The following is a 24,800-nucleotide window of genomic DNA, read 5'->3' on the forward strand; positions in this document are numbered from 1 at the left end:
TTTAAATTTTATTTTGAAAGGCAAATCCCTCTTATCCGGTTCTTTTGTTAATTGAACGGAACCTGCGTTTGAAATATTTTTCCCCCGCCAGAAAATATACTTATCACAATTTCTTAATAGCGTGTATACATTTTGGTGAGTGTAAGAATTATGTGCCACCGCCGGACAAATGACAGTGACACGCACACATTCGTCGTATGTAGGCAGACAACGTCACTTCCGGTTGCTCCAACCGTAACAGGAAGTCAGCGTACTAGCGTTGAAAGTGAGCGCACCGTCAAAACAAAGTAGCACACAGCACCACAGGCGGGGTTCTCGGAATCACAATGGACGGTGTACAGACTCCCCTGCGGTGTTTTGGGGAAGGTCACCCCGCCGAGATGTACTCGGATGACGGGGTGGAAAGTGTGACTTCACGGGAGCAGGTGAGCACGAGCGGAGATTAGCTGCTAATGCTAATTGTAAATCTGACTCAGAGGAACATCGATTCCTTGCATGCATGTCACATATGTAACGGTCATTTTATAATTATATTGTATTGCTTAAATCATATTAAGCGGGGGGTCATTGAGAGGCGTGATCGAGTTGGAAGGTTCATTGCTTTTTTTTTGCCTTTCTTTTTGGAACAGAAAAAGGTTGAACGCAGCATTGAAGATGTCATCGATGTTTACAAACAAATCCACAGCATACCAAAGTAAGTACCTGCTGCATTATACTTTACTCAAACGCGTGTCTCTGAGTACTCTTTTCACACTTTTTCTCAAAGTTAAACAACAAAAATGTTCCATTGACACTCAACTTTGACAGCGCTTGTAATATTTTGAAAATGACAAATAGTGGTAGAGCTGTTCTTCTTTACGTTAATGTAGGCACATGATGTTTACTGCTGCCTCCTACTGGTCATTTGGCGTCATTGCTTAGTCAGTATAATAAAGAAAACCTGGTTCACTGTATCACGATAACTGTTTTACATCAGTCGAAATCGATAATTATTGATATTTTTTATGACCTTTCGAAAATAATAACCAGGGGAAGTATATTAAATATCAACATTTTGATTTTAAATTAACCTTCCTCTGGTGAGGTGGTGACTTGTCCAGGGTGTACCCCGCCTTCCGCCCGAATGCAGCTGAGATAGGCTCCAGCTCCCCCCGCGACTCCGAAAAGGACAAGCGGTAGAAAATGGATGGATGATTACCGTATTATTCAGACTATAAGTCGCACCGGCCGAAAATGCATAATAAAGAAGGAAAAAAACATATATAAGTCGCACTGGAGTATAAGTCACATTTTTGGGGGGAAATGTATTTGATAAAACCCAACACCAAGAGTAGACATTTGAAAAGCAATTTAAAATAAATAAAGAATAGTGAACTGAATAAGTGTACGTTATATGAGGCATAAATAACCAACTGAGAACGTGCCTGGTATGTTAACGTAACATATTATGGTAAGAGTCATTCAAATAACTATAACATATAGAACATGCTATACGTTTACCAAACAATCTGTCACTCCTAATCGCTAAATCCCATGAAATCTTATACGTCTAGTCTCTTACGTGAATGAGCTAAATAATATTATTTGATATTTTAAGGTAATGGGTTAATAATTTCACACATAAGTCGCTCCTGAGTATAAGTCGCACCCCCGGCCAAACTATGAAAAAACCTGCGACTTATAGTCCGAAAAATACGGTATATTCCTCTCAGCTATCAAGGCACAAATTAAAGTACCAATGATGGTCACACACACTAGGTGTGGTGAAATTTGTCCTCTGCATTTGACCCATCCCCTTGTTCACCCCCTGGGAGGTGAGGGGAGCAGTGAGCAGCAGCAGTGGCAGTGCCCGGGAATAATTTATGGTGATTTAACACCCAATTCCAACCTTTGATGCTGAGTGCCAAGCAGGGAGGTAATGGGTCCCATTTTTATAGTCTTTGGTATGATTCGGCCGGGGTTTGAACTCACAACTAGAGATGTCCGATAATGGCTTTTTTTCCGATATCCGATATTGTCCAACTCTTAATTACCGATTCCGATATCAACCGATACCGATATATACAGTCGTGGAATTAACACATTATTATGCCTAATTGTTGTGATGCCCCGCTGGATGCATTAAACAATGTAACAAGGTTTTCCAAAATAAATCAACTCAAGTTATGGAAAAAAATGCCAACATGGCACTGCCATATTTATTATTGAAGTCACAAAGTGCTTTTTTTTTTAACATGCCTCAAAAGAGCAGCTTGGAATTTGGGACATGCTCTCCCTGAGAGAGCATGAGGAGGTTGGGTTGGGGGGGGGGGGTGTATATTGTAGCGTCCCGGAAGAGTTAGTGCTGCAAGGGGTTCTGGGTATTTGTTCTGTTGTGTTTATGTTGTGTTACAGTGCGGATGTTCTCCCGAAATGTGTTTGCCATTCTTGTTTGGTGTGGGTTCACAGTGTGGCGCATATTTGTAACAGTGTTAAAGTTGTTTATACGGCTACCCTCAGTGTGACCTGTATGGCTGTTGACCAAGTAGCGTTGCATTCACTTGTGTGTGTGTGGAAAGCCGTAGATATTATGTGATTGGGTCGGCACGCAAAGGCAGTGCCTTTAAGGTTTATTGGCGCTCTGTACGTCTCCCTATGTCCGTGTACACAGCGGCGTTTTAAAAAGTAATACATTTTACTTTTTGAAACTGATACCGATAATTTCCGATATCACATTTTAAAGCATTTATCTGAGTACGTTGAAATGAAAGGAAATGTCAACACAAGTATGGAAAACACTCAATCAATGTAAAAAAAATTCTACAATCACATTTAACACTGAAAAACACCTCTTAAAGGCCTACTGAAATGATTTTTTTTTATTTAAACAGGGATAGCAGATCTATTCTATGTGTCATACTTGATCATTTCGCGATATTGCCATATTTTTGCTGAAAGGATTTAGTATAGAACAACGACGATAAAGATTGCAACTTTTGGTATCTGGTAAAAAAAAAAGGCTTGCCCCTACCGGAAGTAGCGTGACGTAGTCAGTTGAACATATACGCAAAGTTCCCTATTGTTTACAATGATGGCCGCATGAAGTGAGAGAGATTCGGACCGAGAAAGCGACTATTTCCCCATTAATTTGAGCGAGGATGAAAGATTTGAGGATGAGTAAAGTGCAAGTGAAGGACTAGTGGGGAGTTGAAGCTATTCAGATAGGGAAGATGCTGTGAGAGCCGGGGGTGACCTGATATTCAGCTGGGAATGACTACAACAGTAAATAAACACAAGACATATATATACTCTATTAGCCACAACACAACCAGGCTTATATTTAATATGCCACAAATTAATCCTGCATAAAAACACCTGCGTGTTTGTTACGCTAGCTCCTAGCTCCTCTGCTAGCTCCTAGCTCCATAGAACACGCCAATACAATTCAAACACCTGATCAACACACACAATCACTCAGCCCAAAAGACCGTTCACCTAACCCAAGGTTCATAAAGCTTATATATTTTTAAAAATTTACGTACATACGCAAAAAAAAAGTTGCGCACATACGGTCAAGCGATCAAATGTTTAGAAGCCAAAGCTGCATACTCACAGTAGCACGTCTGCGTCTTTGTCATCCAAATCAAAGTAATCCTGGTAAGAGTCTGTGTTGTCCCAGTTCTCTACAGGCGTCTGTGTATCGAAGTCAAAAGTCCTCCTGGTTAGAGTCTCTGTTATCCGAGTTCTTCCATCTTGACTGCATCTTTCGGGAATGTAAACAAAGAAGCGCCGGCTGTGTACTGTTGTTGCTGACTACGTTCGAAAAATACGTCCATTTCGCACCGACAACTTTCTTCTTTGCTTGCTCAGCTTCCTTCTCCATAATGCAATGAACATGATTGCAACAGATTCACGAACACAGATGTCCAGAATACTGTGGAATTATGAAATGAAAACAGAGCTTTTTCGTATTGGCTTCAATGTGGAAGGCATACCCGTGTTCGCCGGGCTACGTCACGCGCATACGTCATCCTCAGAGGCGTTTCGAACCGGAAGTTTAGCGGCAAATTTAAAATGTCACTTTATAAGTTAACCCGGCCGTATTGGCATGTGTTATAATGTTAAGATTTCATCATTGATATATAAACTATCAGACTGCGTGGTCGGTAGTAGTGGGTTTCAGTAGGCCTTAAAAATGTAGGTGTAAAAATAATGAATATGTAAGAAATGCTTAATTAAGTGTAACAAAATAGTGCAAAGTGTGAAAATGTAAACATAGAGAAACCAGGAAGTTACGGCTGTCATTTAATTTGGTCTGTGTGGAGTTTGCAAGATCTCCCCGTGACTGCGTGGGTTCCCTCTGGGTACTCCGACATCCTAACCTGACTCTCGCCAGATCCTTGTAGTTCGCTGAGCTCCACACAAGGATCTGTGCTCAAGGGCATTGCAAACTCCTTCAAGATAGCAAAAAATTATGAATCAATCAGGATCGCCGGGCGGGATTTCATAGATGTGACGTTTGTTTGATTCAAACAACAATGGCGGCACGCAGCGAGGAGTCGTGTGCTGACATTGATTCTGCTAATGCAACTGTTTTGTCGAATCTATCAAATATTAATTATTTAAAAGATAAACATAGAACTTTTCGTATCGCCTTTTTCTAATATGTCGGCTGTTTGGTTTTGGATTTCCCAGCGTCGCTCTCATCAGCGTCACGGGTTGATTTTGATGTGAGTGGTTGAAGTAGCACGTCATTCAATATAACGGACAAGTGGTTTATCCAATCACATACGATTTTTTTTTTTTACAAGGCCCCGCCTTCTGAAATACATCTACTATTGAGAAGTCCCAGATCCTTGTGTGGAGCTCAGCGAACTACAAGGATCTGGTGAGAGTCAGGTTACTGGCTTCCGCCCACCTCCAAAAACATGCACCTGGGGATAGGTTGATTGGCAACACTAAATTGGCCCTAGTTTGTGAATGTGAGTGTGAATGTTGTCTGTCTATCTGTGTTGGCCCTGTGATGAGGTGGCGACTTGTCCAGGGTGTACCCCGAATGCAGCTGAGATAAGCTCCAGCACCCCCCGCGACCCTGAAAGGGACAAGCGGTAGAAAATGGATGGATGGATGTTATTCTTATTTAAGTATGTAAAAATTATTTATGTTATGCAGTAATTATTGTTTAAAATATTGTGTATTGGACCAAATTACTATTATTTAAAAGGTAGTACATCCATTGTATTTTTGATTAGTTTTATTTGTAAAGTCCTGCACTTCAGTGGAGTGAATTATATTTATATAGCGCTTTTCTCTCGTGACTCAAAGCGCTTTTACATAGTGAAACCCAATATCTAAGTTACATTTAAACCAGTGTGGTTGGCACTGGGAGCGGGTGGGTAAAGTGTCTTGCCCAAGGACACAACGGTAGTGACTAGGATGGCGGAAGCGGGGATCGAACCTGGAACCCCCAAGTTGCTGGCACGGCCACTCTACCAACCGAGTTATACTGCCCCAGTTAGTAGTTCCTACATGTTGTTTCCGTGTACCCCAAATAGGGAACGGAAGACAATCAACAATTTCTTCACTCTGCAGCACAAATTTTTAATTTCTCTTCTCACTCCAAGCAAAGAATAAACAGTGAGATGGCACAACCACACGCGATAGTTTGATAATGTTACCTGATTGGCTGTTTGCGTGTCCCTCCAACTGATCAGTGATCACTTCCTGTTTTGCTAGGTTACTAGAGCGCGAGTGTCTTTGTTCATGAAAGCCAACCTTGCTCCGGTTTCTACTAACCAAAAAAAAATTATATATAGGTATGTATAAATCAATATTTTATCGAATGCATTTTTTAGTGTTTATTGATTACATGTCTATTGATATCATTTTATCGGCCCAGCCCTAAACCATATTCAAATTCATTTTAATTCATATAAAATTTAGATGTGGAACATGTTGCGAAACCAAATGATGAGGTAGTCAAAGGTAAAGCAGAAGAAAAGTCATTTAAATTATGAATTTATGGATGAAACATTACAAGGTTGAAAGTTTGTAATTAGCACATTCGCAATTATTTTATTTGAAAACAATATATGATTCCTGGTAATATATTCTCCTGTATCACTATGACAACGGATTGGGTGTCTCTCTGCAGAAGATGTGATGCTAAACCCAAAGCTCTCCAATTATTCTGCAAATTTGCGTAATTTTCTTAGTTATACCAGACAAGGATTATGTAATTGTAACTATCATGCATGTGACGACAGTGAAACAGCATAGATTGGGTTTGTCAGGCGGACTACTCGCCACATGACAAAACTGCTCTGCTTCTATTGGCTCAATTAACTTTGATTACGACACATTAACGGGAGCCCTTGTCGCTGTCTGCGTTTAATTGCAAAGATGCCTCAGATGTTCTCCTGTCACCTCGTCGTGCGCGCTGACTCATCTCATTTCTATGACGACTGCCTGATCCTCAACATTGCAGAGAAGCAAGATAACACATTTTCTTTTTCTTCTTGTTTGTATATTTGAAAAGATAATCCAGGTGTTCAGAGAGTGTGGATAGTAAAACACCTAGGTTAGGTTTGTTCAAGCATGTTTTGGGAGAATAATCCTATTAATTTTCTTTAATATCATAACCGAGGTGGCTCTGAGGGCCAAAGGTGCTGCAGAATATTTAAAGGGGAACTGTTTTGCCTACCGTTCACAATCATTATGAGAGACAGGAACACGTATGTCCTTTTTTTTAAGGATTTTAAAGATGTTTAAAAAAAAGGCTCGGAATGGGGGTCAACGTTGTAGCCTTCAAAGCCTCTAAAACAACTTCAAAACCCTTCAACGTTTTATATACACACTACAAGTCTATATATAATTTAGTAACAGACATGTTCATAACAATATGTAATATGTTCAATATATAATGTATTTTGGTCATTTTATGCACAGCCGGAACTAATACCTTGGCGCATTGATTTCCATTTCAATAGCAGCGCACGCCTGACTTCTGGCATCAAATGTGTTCCTACTTCTAGATACAAAGTTGTTTATGTCTTCTAATCATGGCAGATTCGGTAACAAACAAAGACAACTATTTTAGGACAAATGAGGATTCACAACCATATCTTTTTGAATTGGAATATATGGAGGATGAACTACTGCTTCTAGAAGCGAGCACGAAGGAAGAGTGAGACGTTGGAGCAGACGGAAGCCGAGAGAGTGAGGTGAAAGTGACTCGAAGCTGCAAAATGTGGAATTTGAAGACAAGCTATTTCGACATAAATGGCGTGCTTACCCAAATAAACTGGAAAAAACGTCCCGGGCCAGCTGGACCAAACAGACAACAGTCCATCGAGTTAGTCACACTTTATATTGTTCATGATACACGCAGTATGTCATGCGCGCATACGCAGTCTGGCTAGCTGTGTACAAACAAAACATGACATGTGAGCTAATACATTACAGATACTGTAACACGATTGTTCATGTTTTTCAGTCAGTACAGATTGGTGTCCTATTGCAGTTTTGTGCATTACAAACTCAAACGCAATTCGTGCTGACGTAGAAGCTAGATTATCTCTTGCTGTAGTTAGCTTTTACGGCTAATACTGAAGTATGCCGACGTGTTACTACGCTAAAAAAAAGAGTTCCTCAGTGTTTGCTCTTACAATAACAATGTCAGCTTGGTTATTATACAGGTTACAGTAAATTAAGTATTGCTGACGGTTTTTGAATGCATTTTTAAAGTGATTTAGAGGTAGAATTGATTGCTCGCATGAGCTGCATTGCTAGCCGCCTAGCCACCTTTTTATATATTCGAAAGCAACAAAAAGAAACTTTTGTCTTCTTGTCTGTCATAATGATTTTGAACGAAAAAGTGCAGTTCCCCTTTAAAGAAGAACTAATTGAAAGTATGATTATGGCAGCAAAATCTTTGTGCACAAAAAAAAACACTGCATGAGCGCAGACTCATTTTACGCTCGTGCCCGGACTGCATGTGCACAGACTGTTTGCACTTATGCGCGGACTCTTTGCGTACTTGCACTCCTGTGGGGGCTCTACTTGTGCGCTGATTGTTTATGCTCATAGGCGGAGAGTGTTTGCGTGCGGACTGTTAGCTTGTGCAGACTGTGTTTGCACTCGTGTGTGGACTTTCTGCGCTCGTGTGCGGATTGTGCGCACTTGTGCCTTGACTCTGCTCTTGCACACTTGTGCGTGGACTTTACTTGTGCGCGGATTGTGCTCGTGCGGCAATGTGTCTTTATCTTTCTAGGCACGCAGTGTTCACCCTTTTGCACTTAAGGGTGGGCATTGAATAGAAAAAACTCGAGGGCGGTGTTACCCTCGAACTGTGTGCGGAATGGGTGGAATGTCGTGCGCATACAGAAAGAAAGACACCGCGAGCACAAACAGAGGCTGTGCGCATGTAATATGAATCTGTGTGCGCAAAATGAGTCTGTGTGCAATGATGTTTTTACCCAACAACATTTCCTGTTTTAAAAAAAAAATCAATTTGGGAAAACGTTTTTTTTTGGCCATCTTTGCGCTTACTTGCTACGTAAATACACCTTACATTAACAGCCAAGAGGAGCTGTTGAAACATGTTTTGAAAATGTTTTTTTTTATAATTTTTGTTATCAAATATTATATATAGCGAGAATCCATTCTGCATGGAATGGTCACTCCAAGAATCGGAATGGAATTGTGAGTTGGTGTTAGAGTCCCATCCTTACCACTTAGGGTTTGGCACTGTTTGATGTCTACCTTTGCATGTGCTTTAAAATGCTACTTGTTTTATGTTGTCATCCACAGGCCGACGTTGCTGAGGGATCAACACTACCAGTATCTCAAGAAGGGCTTACGGCATTTATCAGACTCTTATGAGGTGCCATGCAATCACACTTCCAGATTACTTTGTGTGTGTGTGTGTGTGTGTGTGTCCTTGAAGTTAGCATATAAAAAGAAAAGCGAGGCTGATGCAAAGCACTGCTCTTACTTTGACTTACACGCTGCAGTATTCGTAATGATGTGCAAGGTCCTCACTCAGTCACATTTATGGCCTTGTCCCTGATGCAGATGGAAGTAAAGCTAATGCTAAGTAGAAGCTACATACAGATAACTTTTCTCCATCATTTGCCATCTACTTGAATGTCCTCTTTGTGTGCTCTGTATTCTTATCAGCGGCTGTAACTGTCCATCTGCTGTGTTTACATTTGTGTAGTGTCTGGATGCCAGCAGACCATGGCTGTGCTTCTGGATTCTTCACAGTCTGGAGTTACTGGACGAGCCTGTACCCGCCAACGTGGCCTCGGAGTGAGTCACGCACACTCGCGCGTACTTATCACACTTGGGTGCTCGTGGCAAGTGCAGCAACACGACCACGAGCGCCTTAATGAAGCCGACTAAACTACTACATACCAGGCATCCACTGCAGCATTCTTATGCAACAGTATCATTTACATTACAGGAAGTCCCCGGTTTACGGCATTTCGACTTACGGCAACTTGTCGTTACGAACGGTCTCCGGGGTTGGGGAGGCGCTGACGAGTTTATCAACATTGGATTGAAAAGTTTTGTGCATCATTTGTGTTCCGTGCATTTTCAACACTTTTTTGGACTCATCTAGCCTCCCAAACGTGCAGCAGATGCGAGTGCAGGTTGCAAATCAAAGAGGAAGGCTATCACGATGGAGGTGAAACTGGAGATAATAAAGCGTTCTGAAAAAGGTGAGACGCCATTGATCATTGGGAAAGCATTGTCTTTAAGCCGTTCGACCGTAGGCGCTGTTGTGAAGGACGAAGCACATGTAAAAGGTTCGGCACTGATGAAGTCTACAGTGATTACTAAACAACGAAGTGGCCTCATTATCGAGATGGAACGAATATCAGTGCTTTGGCTGGAAGACCAAAATCAGCGTCGTATGCCCATCAGCATGATGCTGATTCAAGAAAAGGCTAAAAGTATTTTTAAAAAGTTAAAGGCTGAAAGTGAAGAGTTTTCTGCCAGTCGTGCCTGGCTTTACCGCTTCAGGTCTCTTGCGGATTTGCATAATAATAAAGTGCAAGTGGAAGCAGCAAGTACGAATCATGCTGCAGTGCGTGACTTTCCTGATACGTTCGCTGAAATAATAAAGGAGGGGGATTACAGTGCCGAACAAGTATTCAACGTGGATGAGACAGGCTTGTTCTGGAAGCGGATGCCGGATCGTACGTACATCGCCAAGGAAGAGAAATCAGCGCCAGGACATAAAGTGACTAAGGAGAGACTTACACTTTTGCTTGGAGGGAATGCTGCGGGAGACTGTAAACTTAAGTCTTTGCTTGTTTACCAATCTGAGAACCCAAGGGCTTTCAAGGGTATTTGGAAGGGCTCACTTCCAGTCATCAGGGAGGCTTGGGTAACATTGGCCATCTTTGAAGATTGGTTTACCAGTCATTTTGTACCCGAGGTTGAATAGATACTGCACTGCAAAGAACATTCCTTTCAAGATTTTGTTAGTTCTTGACAATGCACCTGGCCATCCTGCATTTTTAGATGACTTTAATCCGAATATTAAAGTTGCGTACCTTCCACCAAATACTACATCCCTTCTCCAGCCAATAGACCAAGGTGTGATTGCCTCTTTCAAAGCCTACCATATACGGAGGACATTCTCAAAGGCTGTCAAAGCAACTGAAGGACCAGATGGCAAGTAGTTAAAGGAATACAACATCTATGAAGCTGTCAAGAACATTGCTGATGCATGGGATGAGGTTAACATTTCCAATATGAATGGTGTGTAGAGAAAGCTTGGCCCTCAATTTGTGAATGATTTTCACGGTTTTCAGGATACAGTTGAAGAAGTGACTGAGAATTTGGTGGATCTTGGTAACCAGCTGCAACTCGAATTGGAGATGGATGATGTGACACAGCTGCTCGAATCTCACGGTGAGGAGCTGAGCACTGAGGACGTCATTGAACTGGAGAAGCAGATGATAGAATAAGTGGATGCAGAAGAAGAGCCACAACCCAAGAGATTTACAGCCAAGGCATTGGCAGAAGCTCTTCGGATGACCGAAGAAGGAATGTCAATGATAGAAGGCCAAGATCCCAACTCAGCAAGATACACTAAGGTCTACAGATCTGTGACAGATTCTCTGAGGTGTTACAAGGAGATGTTCGAAGAGAAAAAGAAAGCTTCTTATCAATCTTCTCTTGATTGTTTCATCAAGAATGTTGCAAGGACTCCATCACAGGACTCTGTGCCTTCTACCTCTACAGCATCACAAGACCCTGTGCCCTCTACCTCTACAGCATCACAAGACCCTGTGTCTTCTACCTCTACAACATCACAAGACCCTGTGTCTTCTACCTCTACAGCATCACAAGACCCTGTGTCTTCTACCTCTACAGCATCACAAGACCCTGTGTCTTCTACCTCTACAGCATCACAAGACCCTGTGTCTTCTACCTCTACAGCATCACAAGACCCTGTGCCTTCTACCTCTACAGCATCACAAGACCCTGTGCCTTCTACCTCTACAGCATCACAAGACCCTGTGCCTTATACCTCTACAGCATCACAAGACCCTGTGCCTTCTACCTCTACAGCATCACAAGACCCTGTGCCTTCTACCTCTACAGCATCACAAGACCCTGTGCCTTATACCTCTACAGCATCACAAGACCTTGTGCCTCCAATCAAGCCAGACTCTCCAACTTCCTTTGCTTAAGGCTCTTCCGAATAAGCCTGTCTTCGGTTACCAGTTAGTGCAAACCACAATAAAAGTAAGTGCTGAAACTCAAATGTTGTTTATATTATATTTATGTAAACTGTTTTTACATGTGTTGTTGGTTATAATCAGATTCACGTACGTACCTGCAAAAAATAGGCTTCTGTTCCGACTTACATACAAAACCGACTTACAAACGGACGTAAGAACGGAACTCGTTCGTAACCCGAGGACTTCCTGTAACTTTATAGGATATCTAGCGCAGACGACAACACAATACACTGACAGTGCAGCAGTGGTGAGGCAGGAGGAAAATGATATCATGAAGAACTAAAGAATTTTGACAAATGCCATCACAAAATACACTTTCTGTAAATGACATCTGTGGCGCCCCTTATGCTTCAGAAGACATGCCAGCATGCATGTTACACAGATCAGGGTCGTGTAGAAAGAGAGTACGGCCAACCCGGTTTCAGGCGATATCCTCAGTGATTGATCAAAAGGACTACAGGGCGCCATAATTGCTACCAACTTTGAGGTGATGCTATGTGTCTGCGGCGTGTCCTCGTTAGTTTTTCGACGTGTAAAAATGCCCCGTTGTGCAGCATGGGGCTGCTCCACCCGTGAGAAACGTGGAACGCTTTTACATCGTTTCTCGGAAAGAAGACAAGTATGGGAAGTGAAGGTTCGCCATCAACACTGGAGAGCCACTGATTACGTCTTGTGTGAGGTAAACACGCGACACAACGTCTGCGAGGAGAGAACACACAGAAGACGATACAAACAATAACAGAAGAAATTAATAAATTAAAGAGATGGTTTGACAAAAACAGACTTTCTCTGAATCTCAGTAAAATAAATAATGCAATTCGGTAGCAGCACAAATACAAATAGACGGACAATGAAAAAGTAAAATAAAACAAATTTTGAGGGTGTAATAATGAGAAAATGAACTGGAAATTTCATATAAAAATATACAACATAAAGTAGCAAGAAATACGCCAATAATGAATAAAGCAAAATATGGTCATTGTTTTCGTTAATGGCGGCCATGTTTTTCAACTTGTCTTGCTCAAATTTGACACACCTGTGCTTGTACCAACATTTGAGGTGATCCTGTTTAACATGCTAAATTACAGTGATTGGCGTTTTTTTCCAAGGATGCTGTGTGAGAAATTTCAAGTCAAGCCGACATAGAGGGCAAAATTTGGAGTTTAATAGCAGCGATCGTGGTGTATTTGTCTGAAAAATAATAGCACAGACAACACGGTAGGGGCGCGTGATTTGGCAAAATGACCCCCTTGTATATGAGGCGGTTCCGAAATAGAAGACACACTCTATGCCCAATTCAGCCTATACCCCAGTTTTTGCTCATGTCATAGCCAACTTAGCTGAGCTTTAGCAATTATTCTGACATTTACACGGTAGTCATGTGGTCACTGGCCATGGCAAAGGATGAAAAGAAATCCTACCTTCCTCTTCACATCTTTGCTTTGTGTACTTACATCACGTCCTGGTGTCTCCCTCTCAGCGTGTGTCAGTTCCTGTCTCACTGTCAGAGCCCGACGGGAGGCTTCGGCGGCGGCCCGGCTCAGCTCGCCCACCTGGCGCCCACTTACGCTGCCGTCAACGCCCTCTGCATCATCGGCACAGAGGAAGCTTACGACATCATAGACCGGTACGGATCTAGGGCATTTAAGAAGTGTGTTACCATAACGATGAGCATATTGTTTCTCCTCCACAGGGAGAAGTTGTTAGATTTCCTATGGTCAGTGAAGCAGCCAGATGGCTCCTTTTTGATGCACGTGGGAGGGGAAGTGGACGTCAGGTGAGAAACCAGAAGGTGGCACATCCTGCTTTATCACTTAGAAGCTAGAAATACATTAATATATGTATATATGTTTGTGTGTGTGTGTGTGTGTGTATTCAAAGAAATAAGATTTGTGTGTGTGTGTGTGTATATATATATTGAAATATATACAGTATATATATATATATATATATTTAAATATATATATATAAATATACATATATATATATTTAAATATACATGTGTGTGTGTGTATATATATATATATGTACACATACATATGTGTATATTTATATACGTGTATATATATGACACACATATGTGAGTATATATATATGTACATATACATGTGTACATATACATATATACGTGTGTGTATATGTATATATATGTGTGCACATATATATATACGGGTATATATATGTATAAATATATGTACATATACATGTGTATATATATACATATTTATGTGTATATATAAATATATGTACATATACATGTGTATATATATATACATATTTATGTGTATATATGTACATATACAGAATATTATATATATATATATACATAAATATGTGCAGGTGTCATACATACTGTCATACATACTGTATATATATACGTGTATATATATATACACATATGTGTGTGTTGTGTGTACTTTTACAGGAGTGCGTACTGTGCAGCATCCGTAGCATCGCTCACAAACATCCTCACTCCCGCACTCTTTGAAGACACCACTAACTGGATCCTCAGGTACGTCCCGAAGGTAGACATGTTTTAATTTATTCACGCTCGCCGTCAAGCCAACGCTTGAGATTTTTGCACGGCGCGCAGGTGTCAGAACTGGGAAGGCGGGCTCAGCGGGGTGCCAGGTCTGGAGGCCCACGGCGGGTATACGTTCTGTGGCACCGCTGCTCTAGTCATCCTGGGAAAAGAGCACATGCTGGATCTCAAAGCCTTACTGGTGAGGAAACCGTGCACCATGTTTTGTTTTGGCACTTTCAGTTGTGCTTGGGGTGTTCTCGCACTACTAGTTCCAGACCAGGGGTGTCCAAATTTTTTCCAGCGAGGGCCAGATACAGAAATGTATTAGAAACTGGGGACACTTTGATACATTTTGTACACAAAACATACTAAAACTATTACCGTACAATATGGCTGAAAATTGTACCACGATATAAGTGTTTTATATCAGTCGATATCGATAACTATTGATATTTTTTTCGGACCCAGAGAAAAATATTTTAAATGTAAACATTTGTATTTAAAATGTAACCTTCCTCTGATTATAATCCCCTCAACTATCAAGGCAGAAAGGAAAGGCAATGTCAACACAAGTATGGAAAACACTCAATGTCAACAAATTCTAAAATGATATTGGACGCTTAACAATAAGCCTTTAAAATGAAGGTAGCAAAATAAGGATTATGTAAGAAATGCTTGATAAAGTGTAACAAAATATGGCAAAATGTGAAAACAGAGAAACCTGAGAACTATTTTCTGCACGTGTAGTGCCAGGCTGTGCTCTGAAAGTATTACCGGTCTTGCATCATTTAAAGACCACTTTGGTCCGACTAGTTTGACCGTTTTAAAAAAATCTTTAAAAATTGCGATACTTTCGAGGTGACTTTTCTTGTTTTATCCACAATTTTTTCATTTTTACTTTCTCTTCTCACTCCATGCAAATAATCAACCGTGATACTAAACGTGATAGTTGCTACTGTTATTGGCTCTTACCGTGTCACGCACACTGATCAGTGATCACTTCCTCTGTTGCTCGGTTACCAGAGAGCGAGTGCCTTTGTCCATGCAACCAACCTTGCTTCGCAACTTACGTTTTCCTCCGATCAATATCTTTTAATTGATATTGATTTGGGATGTATATTGATAGTTTTATCGCCCAGCCCTACTTTACAATGTAGGTCAATCAATATTTGCTAAACTATCTGAACAAAACAACCATGTCTAATCTAACCTCTTTGAATTTTTTAAATGTCTTCTTATTAGTCTTGACTATTATTAGGGGTGTCCTTATGCAACTTTTTTACTTTTGAAACGATACCAATGCGAAGCCTTGAGTGTTGATGCCAATTGCATTCTCATAGAATACCAGCAAGAATCATAGTACATACTTTCATAATATTTTAGAGTGGAATGTTTGCTCAAGTGAAATTACTCAAAAAACAATAGTAGTTTTAATAACACTAATATGCAACTATGATTATTTGATACTTGTTTGTATTGACAAATATGCTGTTTTAGACTGCAATACTGTTGAATTAACCATTCAACACTCTTGTTTAGTGTAAAAACTTTTTTGGGGAGAAAAAAATCATTTAAAGGGGCTGAATACTCGCTAAATGTAACGACAGATTTGCTATGAAACGGCAAGCTACGTTCACACAGAGTCCCATTATGATGTGTTTATCAGGGCTGCCAAAATAAATGAATGTATGGCAAACGGTAAAGGGAAAACAACCTGCTGTGTGGTGTTGACAGAGGTGGGTGGTGAGCAGACAAATGCGTTTCGAAGGAGGCTTCCAGGGTCGCTGCAACAAACTGGTGGACGGCTGCTACTCCTACTGGCAGGCGGGACTCCTGCCGCTCCTCCATAGAGCTCTGTTCAAAGAAGGTGACCTTTTATTCAAACTCGTGACACCGCCCGCTGTGAGTTAGGTTGTTTTTTGTTTTTTTTAACTTTGCCTGCCTCTTTATCACAGGGGAGACGGAGTTGAGTCGACACAGGTGGATGTTTGAGCAGCAAGCCTTGCAGGAGTACATCCTCCTCTGCTGCCAGAACCCAACAGGGGGCTTGCTAGATAAGCCTGGCAAGTCAGTACATACACGCACAATAACAAAATAATAATAGTAATAATAACTTCAGTTTGGCTCTCGTCTAGATCGAGAGACTTTTACCACACATGCTACTGCCTGAGCGGCCTCTCTGTAGCGCAGCATTTTGGGAACATGGACAGCCATCATGAGATGGTCCTGGGCAAGGAGCAGAACAAATTGGTGAGCCTGCAACACACACACACACACACACACACACACACACGTGTGGCCAGATAGCTCGCTTAGCATTAAAACATGATCTGTGTCTCAATTTCCACACTTCCCGACTTAAAGGACCCGTAGCGTCCACATAACCGAAATTTCACCAACAAGTTCTCCGTGTATTTTTTGCTCCTGACAATGAATTCATTTCCCATAATGTCAAATAATTTTTGAGTAATGGGTAGATAACCAACTGTACTTGGGAACGCTACCTTTGCATCGCCAGACTCGATATGTTGCCCCTCTCTGCGTGACGTCGTCTACAGAACTGGAGCCCCATTTCCCACATAGACAGAGACGGGTAAAAATATTATTTTCATGATTTTTTTTGCCATGATTACTTAAAAACTGATGGGTACGGAATCGAAAAAAAGTTCCTTGTGCAGAACCGATTTTCAGTGTAGAAATTCCTGAGAATCGTTTGCCATTTTGTAAAATGATTCTCTTGACAAAAATCATGCGGGCAATATACTGAAACATTTAAACACACAGCATGCAAAAAACTCATGGAATGTCATCCGAGCAGCAGTCATCTGCCGTAAATACAAGTACTAATTAACACCACCTGTAACGTTAGCGCTATTATTTGTTAAATTGGAATGAATGCCTTCCGGGCAGGCAGTACTCTCAGTTCACGTCTGCCGCTAGACAAATGTCACAGAGCAGTGACTAAGTTTGTGGTCAAAAGTTTGCACCATTTACCACAGTAGACACTCATTTATTCGGTAGGTGAATGTTCCATTGTAGTCAGAGAAAAGTAATTATATTATACAGGTGAAATAAAAAACACATTTAATATGGTGTAAAAGTGTATTCATGTCAGCATTTCAACTTTAAATGTGAAACTAATCTGGGATATTCACTCATTACATGCAAAGTTAGATATGACAAGCCTTTATCGTTTTGATGATCATGGCTTACAGTTTTTAAAACCCCACATTTTCTGAGGTTTTCATTAGATGTAAGCCATAAACACCAAAATTATAATAAATAAGACTTGTCATATCTCACTTTACATGCAATGAGTTAATATCACATATTACTAAATATTACAGTTACTTGTGTAATTCCCACATATTTTGTTAAATTCTTCAGAAGAATATATTTTAAATTTTTTCTATGCTACGTATGTGCCTGTTAACAGGAACTGTAGGCTTTCTAAGGTCATGTTACCTAAACTAATCAAAAGGGATGGTAATTTTTGTTCTTTTTTTCCTAAATAAGAATTGATTACTACCAGAATTTTTAGAATCAGAACCGTAAAAGTCTTATCAATTCCCATCCCTACTGATGTGGTTAACATGAGTGGGGGGAAAAAACTCTCTGAACTTTTCTCCTCCAGCTTCCCTTCCAAAGACACCATAGCCTATGTTTCCTCAAGCATCTTGAGGAAAACATCAGTAGAAGAGGATGCAAAATAGGATACTAGCAGCTCCCCTTCTTTTACTATCACCGGGTCTGCTCTTCTTCCTCTGTTTTTTCACAGGATCTGACTCCTGTCTTTTTCCCCTTGAGGATGCTCCTGATTTTCAGGATCGCATTTAGCTTTAATAATTTCATTTTACCATCCAGACTCCGACCAAAACCTGAAGTCAGAATTATTAAAATAGCTGCAAATTATACTCCTTTCGCTTGGTCCTTCCCATTTTGCACGTGTCCATACTTTTTTTTTTCTGCATTCATTTGTAAATGTATGCAGGCTGACTCTTTAGATGTACTTCTACAACCTGCAACCTGGCAGAAATATTTGATCGTTCCTTTAAAATCTGCGCGAAAATATCGTTATTCGGGATGAAAATGCTACCAAAACACATACTCGGTAATATGACATTTCTTCCAGTCTTCTGTCGTTGACGTCAAAAGGCTGACATTTTGGAGTTAAAAGTGGGCGTTCCAAAATGTGCTGAAACTCGTTAGAAAACAAGCCTAAAATCACTACTTTTGAGGTGTATTTCATCTGTCGACACCATTTTAAAGGCCCAGAACTATGAAGGGTCATTTAATTTTTTAGGTGCATTTTAGGTTCCTAAACACCATATATAGTCACCGTTGCAGGAAGGGGAGGGACTAACTCGAGTGGTTGCAATCCGCAATCAAAAAGGAGACAGGAAGTGTGTAAATATTGCAATTGTCAATTCTAGTAAGTGCACAAAAACAAATACACTGCAACACGCTGTCAAAAGTTGTGCCCAAAGGAACAAATACACAAATAGAGTAGTGGCAGTTGTATTAAATGCTAGACTCTAGGTGTTGGAATGGAACCCACAATGCAATATTATTACCATATAGTTGTGCAATAATCAATGTAGAGCACAACCTCCCAAGTTGAAAGCCCAAATGCTTCTTTATTTTGGTAAACATGCCTTGAAAGTCAACCTAAACGTCACATGTTTTGATCTTGATGTAACAGATTTCAGAAAAAGTGCATTTGTTTTGTTTTGATTGACAGAAACGGTGTTAACGACAGCAAAAAGGGGAACATGTGATAACCATTAACATGAAATGTAACTAGGAAAACATATCTGGCTGTTGTGTACTACGTGAGCAATTCGTTAAATAATATAAACATTGTTTGTCTAGAAGATGCTAACAAATTGCATGTAGCCATTCTATATTAAGAGTGTGTAGAAAACAATGTGAGGACTACGCATCCTCAACCTGCATTCTCTACGATGGCCAGCAGGGGGCCAACAGCTGGGAGATATACAGTATATGCAAACCAGTTGATATCAAGTCTACTAGAACATAATGGTGTTTTTGTTTTAGGTTACCTTTTATTGCAAACGAGGGAGGGGAATCTGTGACAGGCCTGAGGGGCGTTTGGGTGGAGTTGAGAAGTGAAGTTATTGCCATGAGGGGAAAACGTGGCATGTGGTTTCAGTCAAAACACAGCAGTTGTGGTGTCGCTTGCCGTTTCCTGTTACATCATAGGCAGCAGCCGGCGACACACTCCATCTCTTCTGCGCACTTTTAAGTGTGGACATTCTTAGCAGCCAACACCTACAGATCCTACTGACATTTTGTGCCTAAGAGCTTTATTTTTTCAGGCTATTTTTTATGAATATAGGACACATTTGACAGAGGATATTAATAATAATAAAAACCCAGTTAGCCAAAATTGTAACTTAAATTAGAAAAAATGAACGACAAACTGAAATTGAAAACCTTTGAAGATGCAGTTTTATATCCCACATTTATTTGAACAAACAAATGCAATCTGGTTATTTTTGGATTAGTTGTCATTTTTCATCCACCAGCCTTTTTCCCATTCAAAGCATGCAGCAAAAGGACACATCTTTTCCTGCAAGGGTGCCTTTAGGACTCTAAATGTGCATCTTGGTTAATGTCGGATGTTATTAGAGATTGTTTTCAATTAAAAACAAAACAGTGGCTTTATATTATCTTCACAGTTTTTAAATGGTTGAAACCCCAAAGTATAATTTTTTTTAAAAATAATTTCATATTTCAGGCTGAAGTACCTTTTACATGTAAAACATGTTTTCTATCTGACATTGTATAAAAAAAAATACCTCAGGTCCTAAAAAAAACGTTTACCCCTTTAAAATGTTATTTTTGAACTGTGGCAGTATGTAAACTCATTGGCCTAATTTAGCATGAAATAATTGCATGCGTTTGTTGCATCAGCCATCTTCATATTTTTATGAAAAAGTAGTAACAGCAAGTATTTATGACCACCACAGAAGACATTGGAAAATGTGGTATCTTAACTATTAATTAAAAACAATTTCCTCATTTAAAATCACAGTAACCGCAAAAATGTAATGACCTACTTCTCTCGTGGTTTTTATGGACCCCATTGTGGAATACAGATATTTTATTTCATCGAGGTCCATTACAGTGGATAAAAAAACCATTGCAGGGTTATGGGGGGAAAATACAATTCAAAATTAGAATTCATATTGATATTGTATATTTAAGACTAAGGTAATAATTTTTTTAAATACTTAAATATAATTAGAAAAGTACTTGAAGAGCACAGACTTCCCAATTGCACAAACATACTGGATCCGTATCAGCCCCAAAATGTTGCTCCTTATCTCATTTCTGACACGTGCTGAAAGTGCATTCAAATTTTGCAAGTAACTTCTGTTAGTCATCCAGTGTCTTTGTCTCTGCGGGTGGAGGTGGGGCTGCTCGCACACACACAAGTTGAAGCTCGCAATGTGGTAGAAAATATCCGGAAAATGTAATCACTTGTTTTTTATTTCATTTCTGAAATTTCCCTGAATGTTTCATGAAAATCCACCCATAACTTTTTGGAGCTATCAGTATTAAAATAAAAAAACAGAGTGAACCCTCTTGTCAGTCATCCACTGTCTTTGTCTCTGCAGGTGGAGGCGGAGCCACTTGCGCGCACACACAAGTTAAATCTTGTAGGGCAGGGCTGTCAAACTTGTTTTCACTGAGGGCTACATTGACTGCCCCTAAAGGGTCGCTCATAACAATAATGGATATAAATGGATTAGGATTCACCTATTATATTGCATATGCATTTCATCATTATACTTTTTTTACGCACTCCGTAGACAGGCAGCTTTGTAGCCAGAATTTTACAGTAGAATTTAGTGGGGTTTTTTTACAGCATATTACTGTAAATGGAAAATGGTACCACTGTTTAACGTAAAAATTGTAGCTACCGAGCAGCCTTTTTTTTTTTTTACAGTAAGATCTATGGTTATTGGTTTTACGGTGTATTACTGTAAATAGAAAAACGGTAACTGTTTTTTATGGCGACTGAGCAGACCATCTTTTTTTTTTTTACGTAAAATCTATTGTCACTATTACAGTCTACAATTTAACGGACAACTCGCTTGGAAATCACAAGTCATATTTATTTTTATGTTAACTAAAACATTTTTTGAAGTATATTATTAGGAAAGTCAAAACTAATTGTTAATTAATATTACAGATAACTACTTTCAGCCTAAATTCCTACAAATGTAACTAACATTACATTACAGATTCATACATTACTGCTTTCCAACCTAAATTCTTACACATTTAAATATAATTGTTACATTATTAGGTATTAAAGTTTAAAATGTATGCAATTGCATGGAGTACACTTTTTTTCTGGTCAAAATAAAGGCAGGAATACATTTAGTAAGAAAAGATATAGTACTTTATTGGCGCTTGTTACTTTCAGGCTTTTAAAAATAAATTGCTATGGTGGGTCAGATCTGGCACCTGGGCCTTGGGTTTGACATCTCTGTTGTAAGGTAACTTAGTAGAAATGATCCAGGTCAGACCCTAAATGTAATCACTTATTTCCTAGAAGTTTTGTCAAAATACTTCTTGAGCACAAACCATGGTGGAGGTAATTACCGCTGGCATTTCTGCCATGATTTATTTTAATCTGCTGTGAGATATGTTGCTTGAACCGCGATGATTTAGTGTTGAAACTACCTTTTCACCGTGTTTCTCTGATTTCGTAGGCTCCTACGCATCCCGTCTACAACATCTGCCCAGAGAAGGTGGCTCAGGCCTTGCAGCACTTCCACCGGCTGCCCGCCCCGACACGGACCTCCAGCGACGACAGACCGTCGGGTTCCTCAGAAGACTCCTAGGTCCTTGTCAGTCCTCGGTGCGGACGTCCAGGCAGCGAATGGCGGTCAAGTCGCGGTTGGCCACACTGGAATAGGAAAGTTTCAGTATGATTGAGGAAATAAATCTTTTGAATACTGCGGAGGATCTTTACTTACTTGTAAGCGGAGATCTGTGCAAGTCCTCACACAACCCAAGAAGTGCAAGAAGCGTGTTAAAGGATAAAATAGTTTATTTTATAGTCTCATAATAAAGGTAGGCCTCAACTTGCAAGACAATTGTTGGCAGTATGTACAACATACTTGTAATTTCCATGGAATGGAATCGAACAAAACAAAGACCCGGTATACCAATTCTAATCCTGAATGGAAACAAAATACACACACTAAACTGCTTCCTTGTTCCCCCTCTGGGGGATTCAGCGACATTTTGGACTTTGTAAAGCACGACACATCGACAAGAGGGGCGCGGATTGGCTACTTTGGAACATTCCCGTTGAAGTGACGCCGTTTCGTAACTTGTGAGATGACGACTACAAAATGCAGAACATACATTAGAGCTTGAAAACATCCAATCAATACTCTCTTCCTTTTTGTTGTTGTTGTTTGTTTTCTTTCAAGGGGTCTATAAAACAAGCTGCCTAATGTATTCAACCTTCTAAAGTCATTCACTACTTCAAGCTAAAGGACAAAATACGTTACAAGTTCAGGAATATTTTCATTCAAAACATCCATTTTTTTAATGTCTTAATAAATGTGTCACAGCAGAAAACATCTGCGATCCAGTGAGCCTGAGGTGGGCGGGTGTCGCTGACATTCTTTTGTGGAAAAGCTAGAAATTTTTAGCATTTTAAAAACTTGTCCCAGGATTTGTTTATGTTCTAACCAGGCTGTTTTTGTTTGTTTTTTAAATGTTGAATAACAAAATAAACCAAAAATATATAATCTAGCAGTGCTTAGGAGTACGTCTGGTGTGCGTCTGCCCCTCCCTCGCATGGACCCTGGGAGGGGGCGGGGCTACCTAAAGGGGACATTTCAAAAAGTCCCCAAGTAGCCGAGCTGCCTCTTTTTGGGTTTTGGATTGTTGCGAGACGGGATAATATCGATGACAACTGCACAAGGGGGCAAAGACCTGCCCCGTCTTACGGTTGTAGCGGTGTGGGGACTTTTGAGGGGGTCATGAGTCTCCAGTGCGAGCCCGTCCAGTGAGGGGGAGGAGCCAGAACGGTGGGTGTGGTGATGTCGGTGGTGGTGGTGGCCGTCAGGTGGAAAAGCGTCGAAAGGGCCAGACGCTCTCTAGCTGGCCTCCACTCGCAGCTTCTTGCGATTGGGCGGCTCCTCAGGTTCCGACTCGGAGCTGGAGTCTGAGCCGCCGTCAAAGGCAGACACGGCGCTGCCTTTGGGGTTGGTGTAGAGGCTGCTGTCGGACGACGAGTAGTTGGTCTGCAGCTGCGCCGAGCCCTTCACTTTCTCCAGAGCGCGCACTGCAGGACACAGCAAACATGGAGGAACAACCGTCACTACCAGTCCAACTTTTTCATCACACGCTCTTTACACTTCATCACTACTCCAGTCACGCAATCACAAGACCGACCTGGGAATATTCTGAAAAACACGTGTCTTATATTTATGCTATGGTTGTACGGTATACCGGTACTAATAAAGTACTGCAGTAGTAATGAACTCAAAACGGTACTATACAGCCTCTGACAAATACCGGTATTAAAGGAGCCATATGTAATAATTTCATGTCAAGTCATCATTAAATGGCTGGTACCAGTAGTTCAGCCGGCATATGCTCATTTAAAATTAGATTTACGGCCCCGAAATCTTGTTGTTTTCATTTCGATGATCCGCCCTCCACTGTTTGTCCAATTACAACGTCTGTGAGTGTGTCACATCCAGGTTGCCAGTTACGTACCGCCATCTTCGTCTGTCTACTGCCACTGGTAAAGTTACTAAACTTGTCAGAACTTAGTAAATCTAATCGGAGGGTTGCTGGTTACTGGGGTTCAATCCCCACCTTCTACCATCCTAGTCACGTCCGTTGTGTCCTTGGGCAAGACACTTCACCCTTGCTCCTGATGGCTGCTGGTTAGCGCCTTGCATGGCAGTATCGCCATCAGTGTGTGAATGTGTGTGTGAATGGGTGAATGTGGAAATACTGTCAAAGCGCTTTGAGTACCTTGAAGGTAGAAAAGCGCTATACAAGTATAACCCATTTATCATTTATTTATACAGATATATACTATTTTCATAATACAGTCATCACAAGATAATCATCAGAGTATATACATTGAATTATTTACAATCCGGGGTGTGGGATATGGAGGGGCCAAACTTGCTAATTTCCTCCTTGATAGGCAAGTCAGGCATTTATGTTTTCTTATTACTTGTAAGAAATGGAAATTGACATTTCGTATGTAAACTATATTGTCCAATACAGTCTATGATCTTGTCTAACAAAGCCAGTATGATCGTGCAACGAATGCTTAGCATGCTAGCCCGGTCAATGACCCATCGACATATAGGCTAAGGTGGGAAATATACGCCCGCTAGCCTGTATGTCGATGTGTATTCAAACTGACAGGGCAAAATATATTTTCGAGAAATAAAACCTATGTGGATATGGGTAGTGTCGGTGCCTATTTTATTCTCAATATGCAGATACGCTGAGGA

At 40.6% G+C, this 24,800-nt stretch overlaps 3 protein-coding genes across 14 annotated transcripts in view; 1 reads left to right on the forward strand and 2 right to left on the reverse strand.

The window, feature by feature from the left end:
* Positions 1-13,386, reverse strand: part of rab15 (RAB15, member RAS oncogene family) — a 44,997-nt gene extending 31,611 nt beyond the window's left edge. For 2 of the 3 annotated variants that reach the window (XR_009824212.1, XR_009824211.1), the window contains exon 1: positions 13,196-13,383. The gene's annotated coding sequence lies outside the window, so the exon portion shown is untranslated. Of the gene's footprint in view, positions 1-13,195 lie in introns of all 3 variants that reach the window. The other variant, XM_062034428.1, reaches the window with a different exon arrangement.
* On the forward strand, positions 233-23,005 carry fntb (farnesyltransferase, CAAX box, beta). Its single transcript, XM_062034416.1, has 12 exons — positions 233-425; positions 630-694; positions 8,791-8,863; positions 9,200-9,291; positions 13,222-13,368; positions 13,435-13,518; positions 14,167-14,253; positions 14,335-14,464; positions 16,000-16,132; positions 16,221-16,332; positions 16,401-16,515; positions 22,014-23,005. The coding sequence occupies exons 1-12, from the start codon at positions 327-329 to the stop codon at positions 22,143-22,145; spliced, it is 1,269 nt and encodes a 422-aa protein (XP_061890400.1). The 5' UTR covers positions 233-326; the 3' UTR covers positions 22,146-23,005.
* max (myc associated factor X) overlaps positions 22,337-24,800 on the reverse strand; it is a 39,233-nt gene continuing 36,769 nt past the window's right edge. For all 10 annotated transcript variants that reach the window (XM_062034424.1, XM_062034423.1, XM_062034427.1 and 7 more), the window contains one exon: positions 22,337-23,605. In XM_062034424.1, the coding sequence (XP_061890408.1) occupies positions 23,418-23,605 (188 nt within the window). In that variant the 3' untranslated portion in view covers positions 22,337-23,417. The remainder of the gene's footprint in view (positions 23,606-24,800) is intronic.

This window comes from Entelurus aequoreus, linkage group LG23, assembly GCF_033978785.1.
Source record: "Entelurus aequoreus isolate RoL-2023_Sb linkage group LG23, RoL_Eaeq_v1.1, whole genome shotgun sequence".
NCBI lineage: Eukaryota > Metazoa > Chordata > Actinopteri > Syngnathiformes > Syngnathidae > Entelurus > Entelurus aequoreus.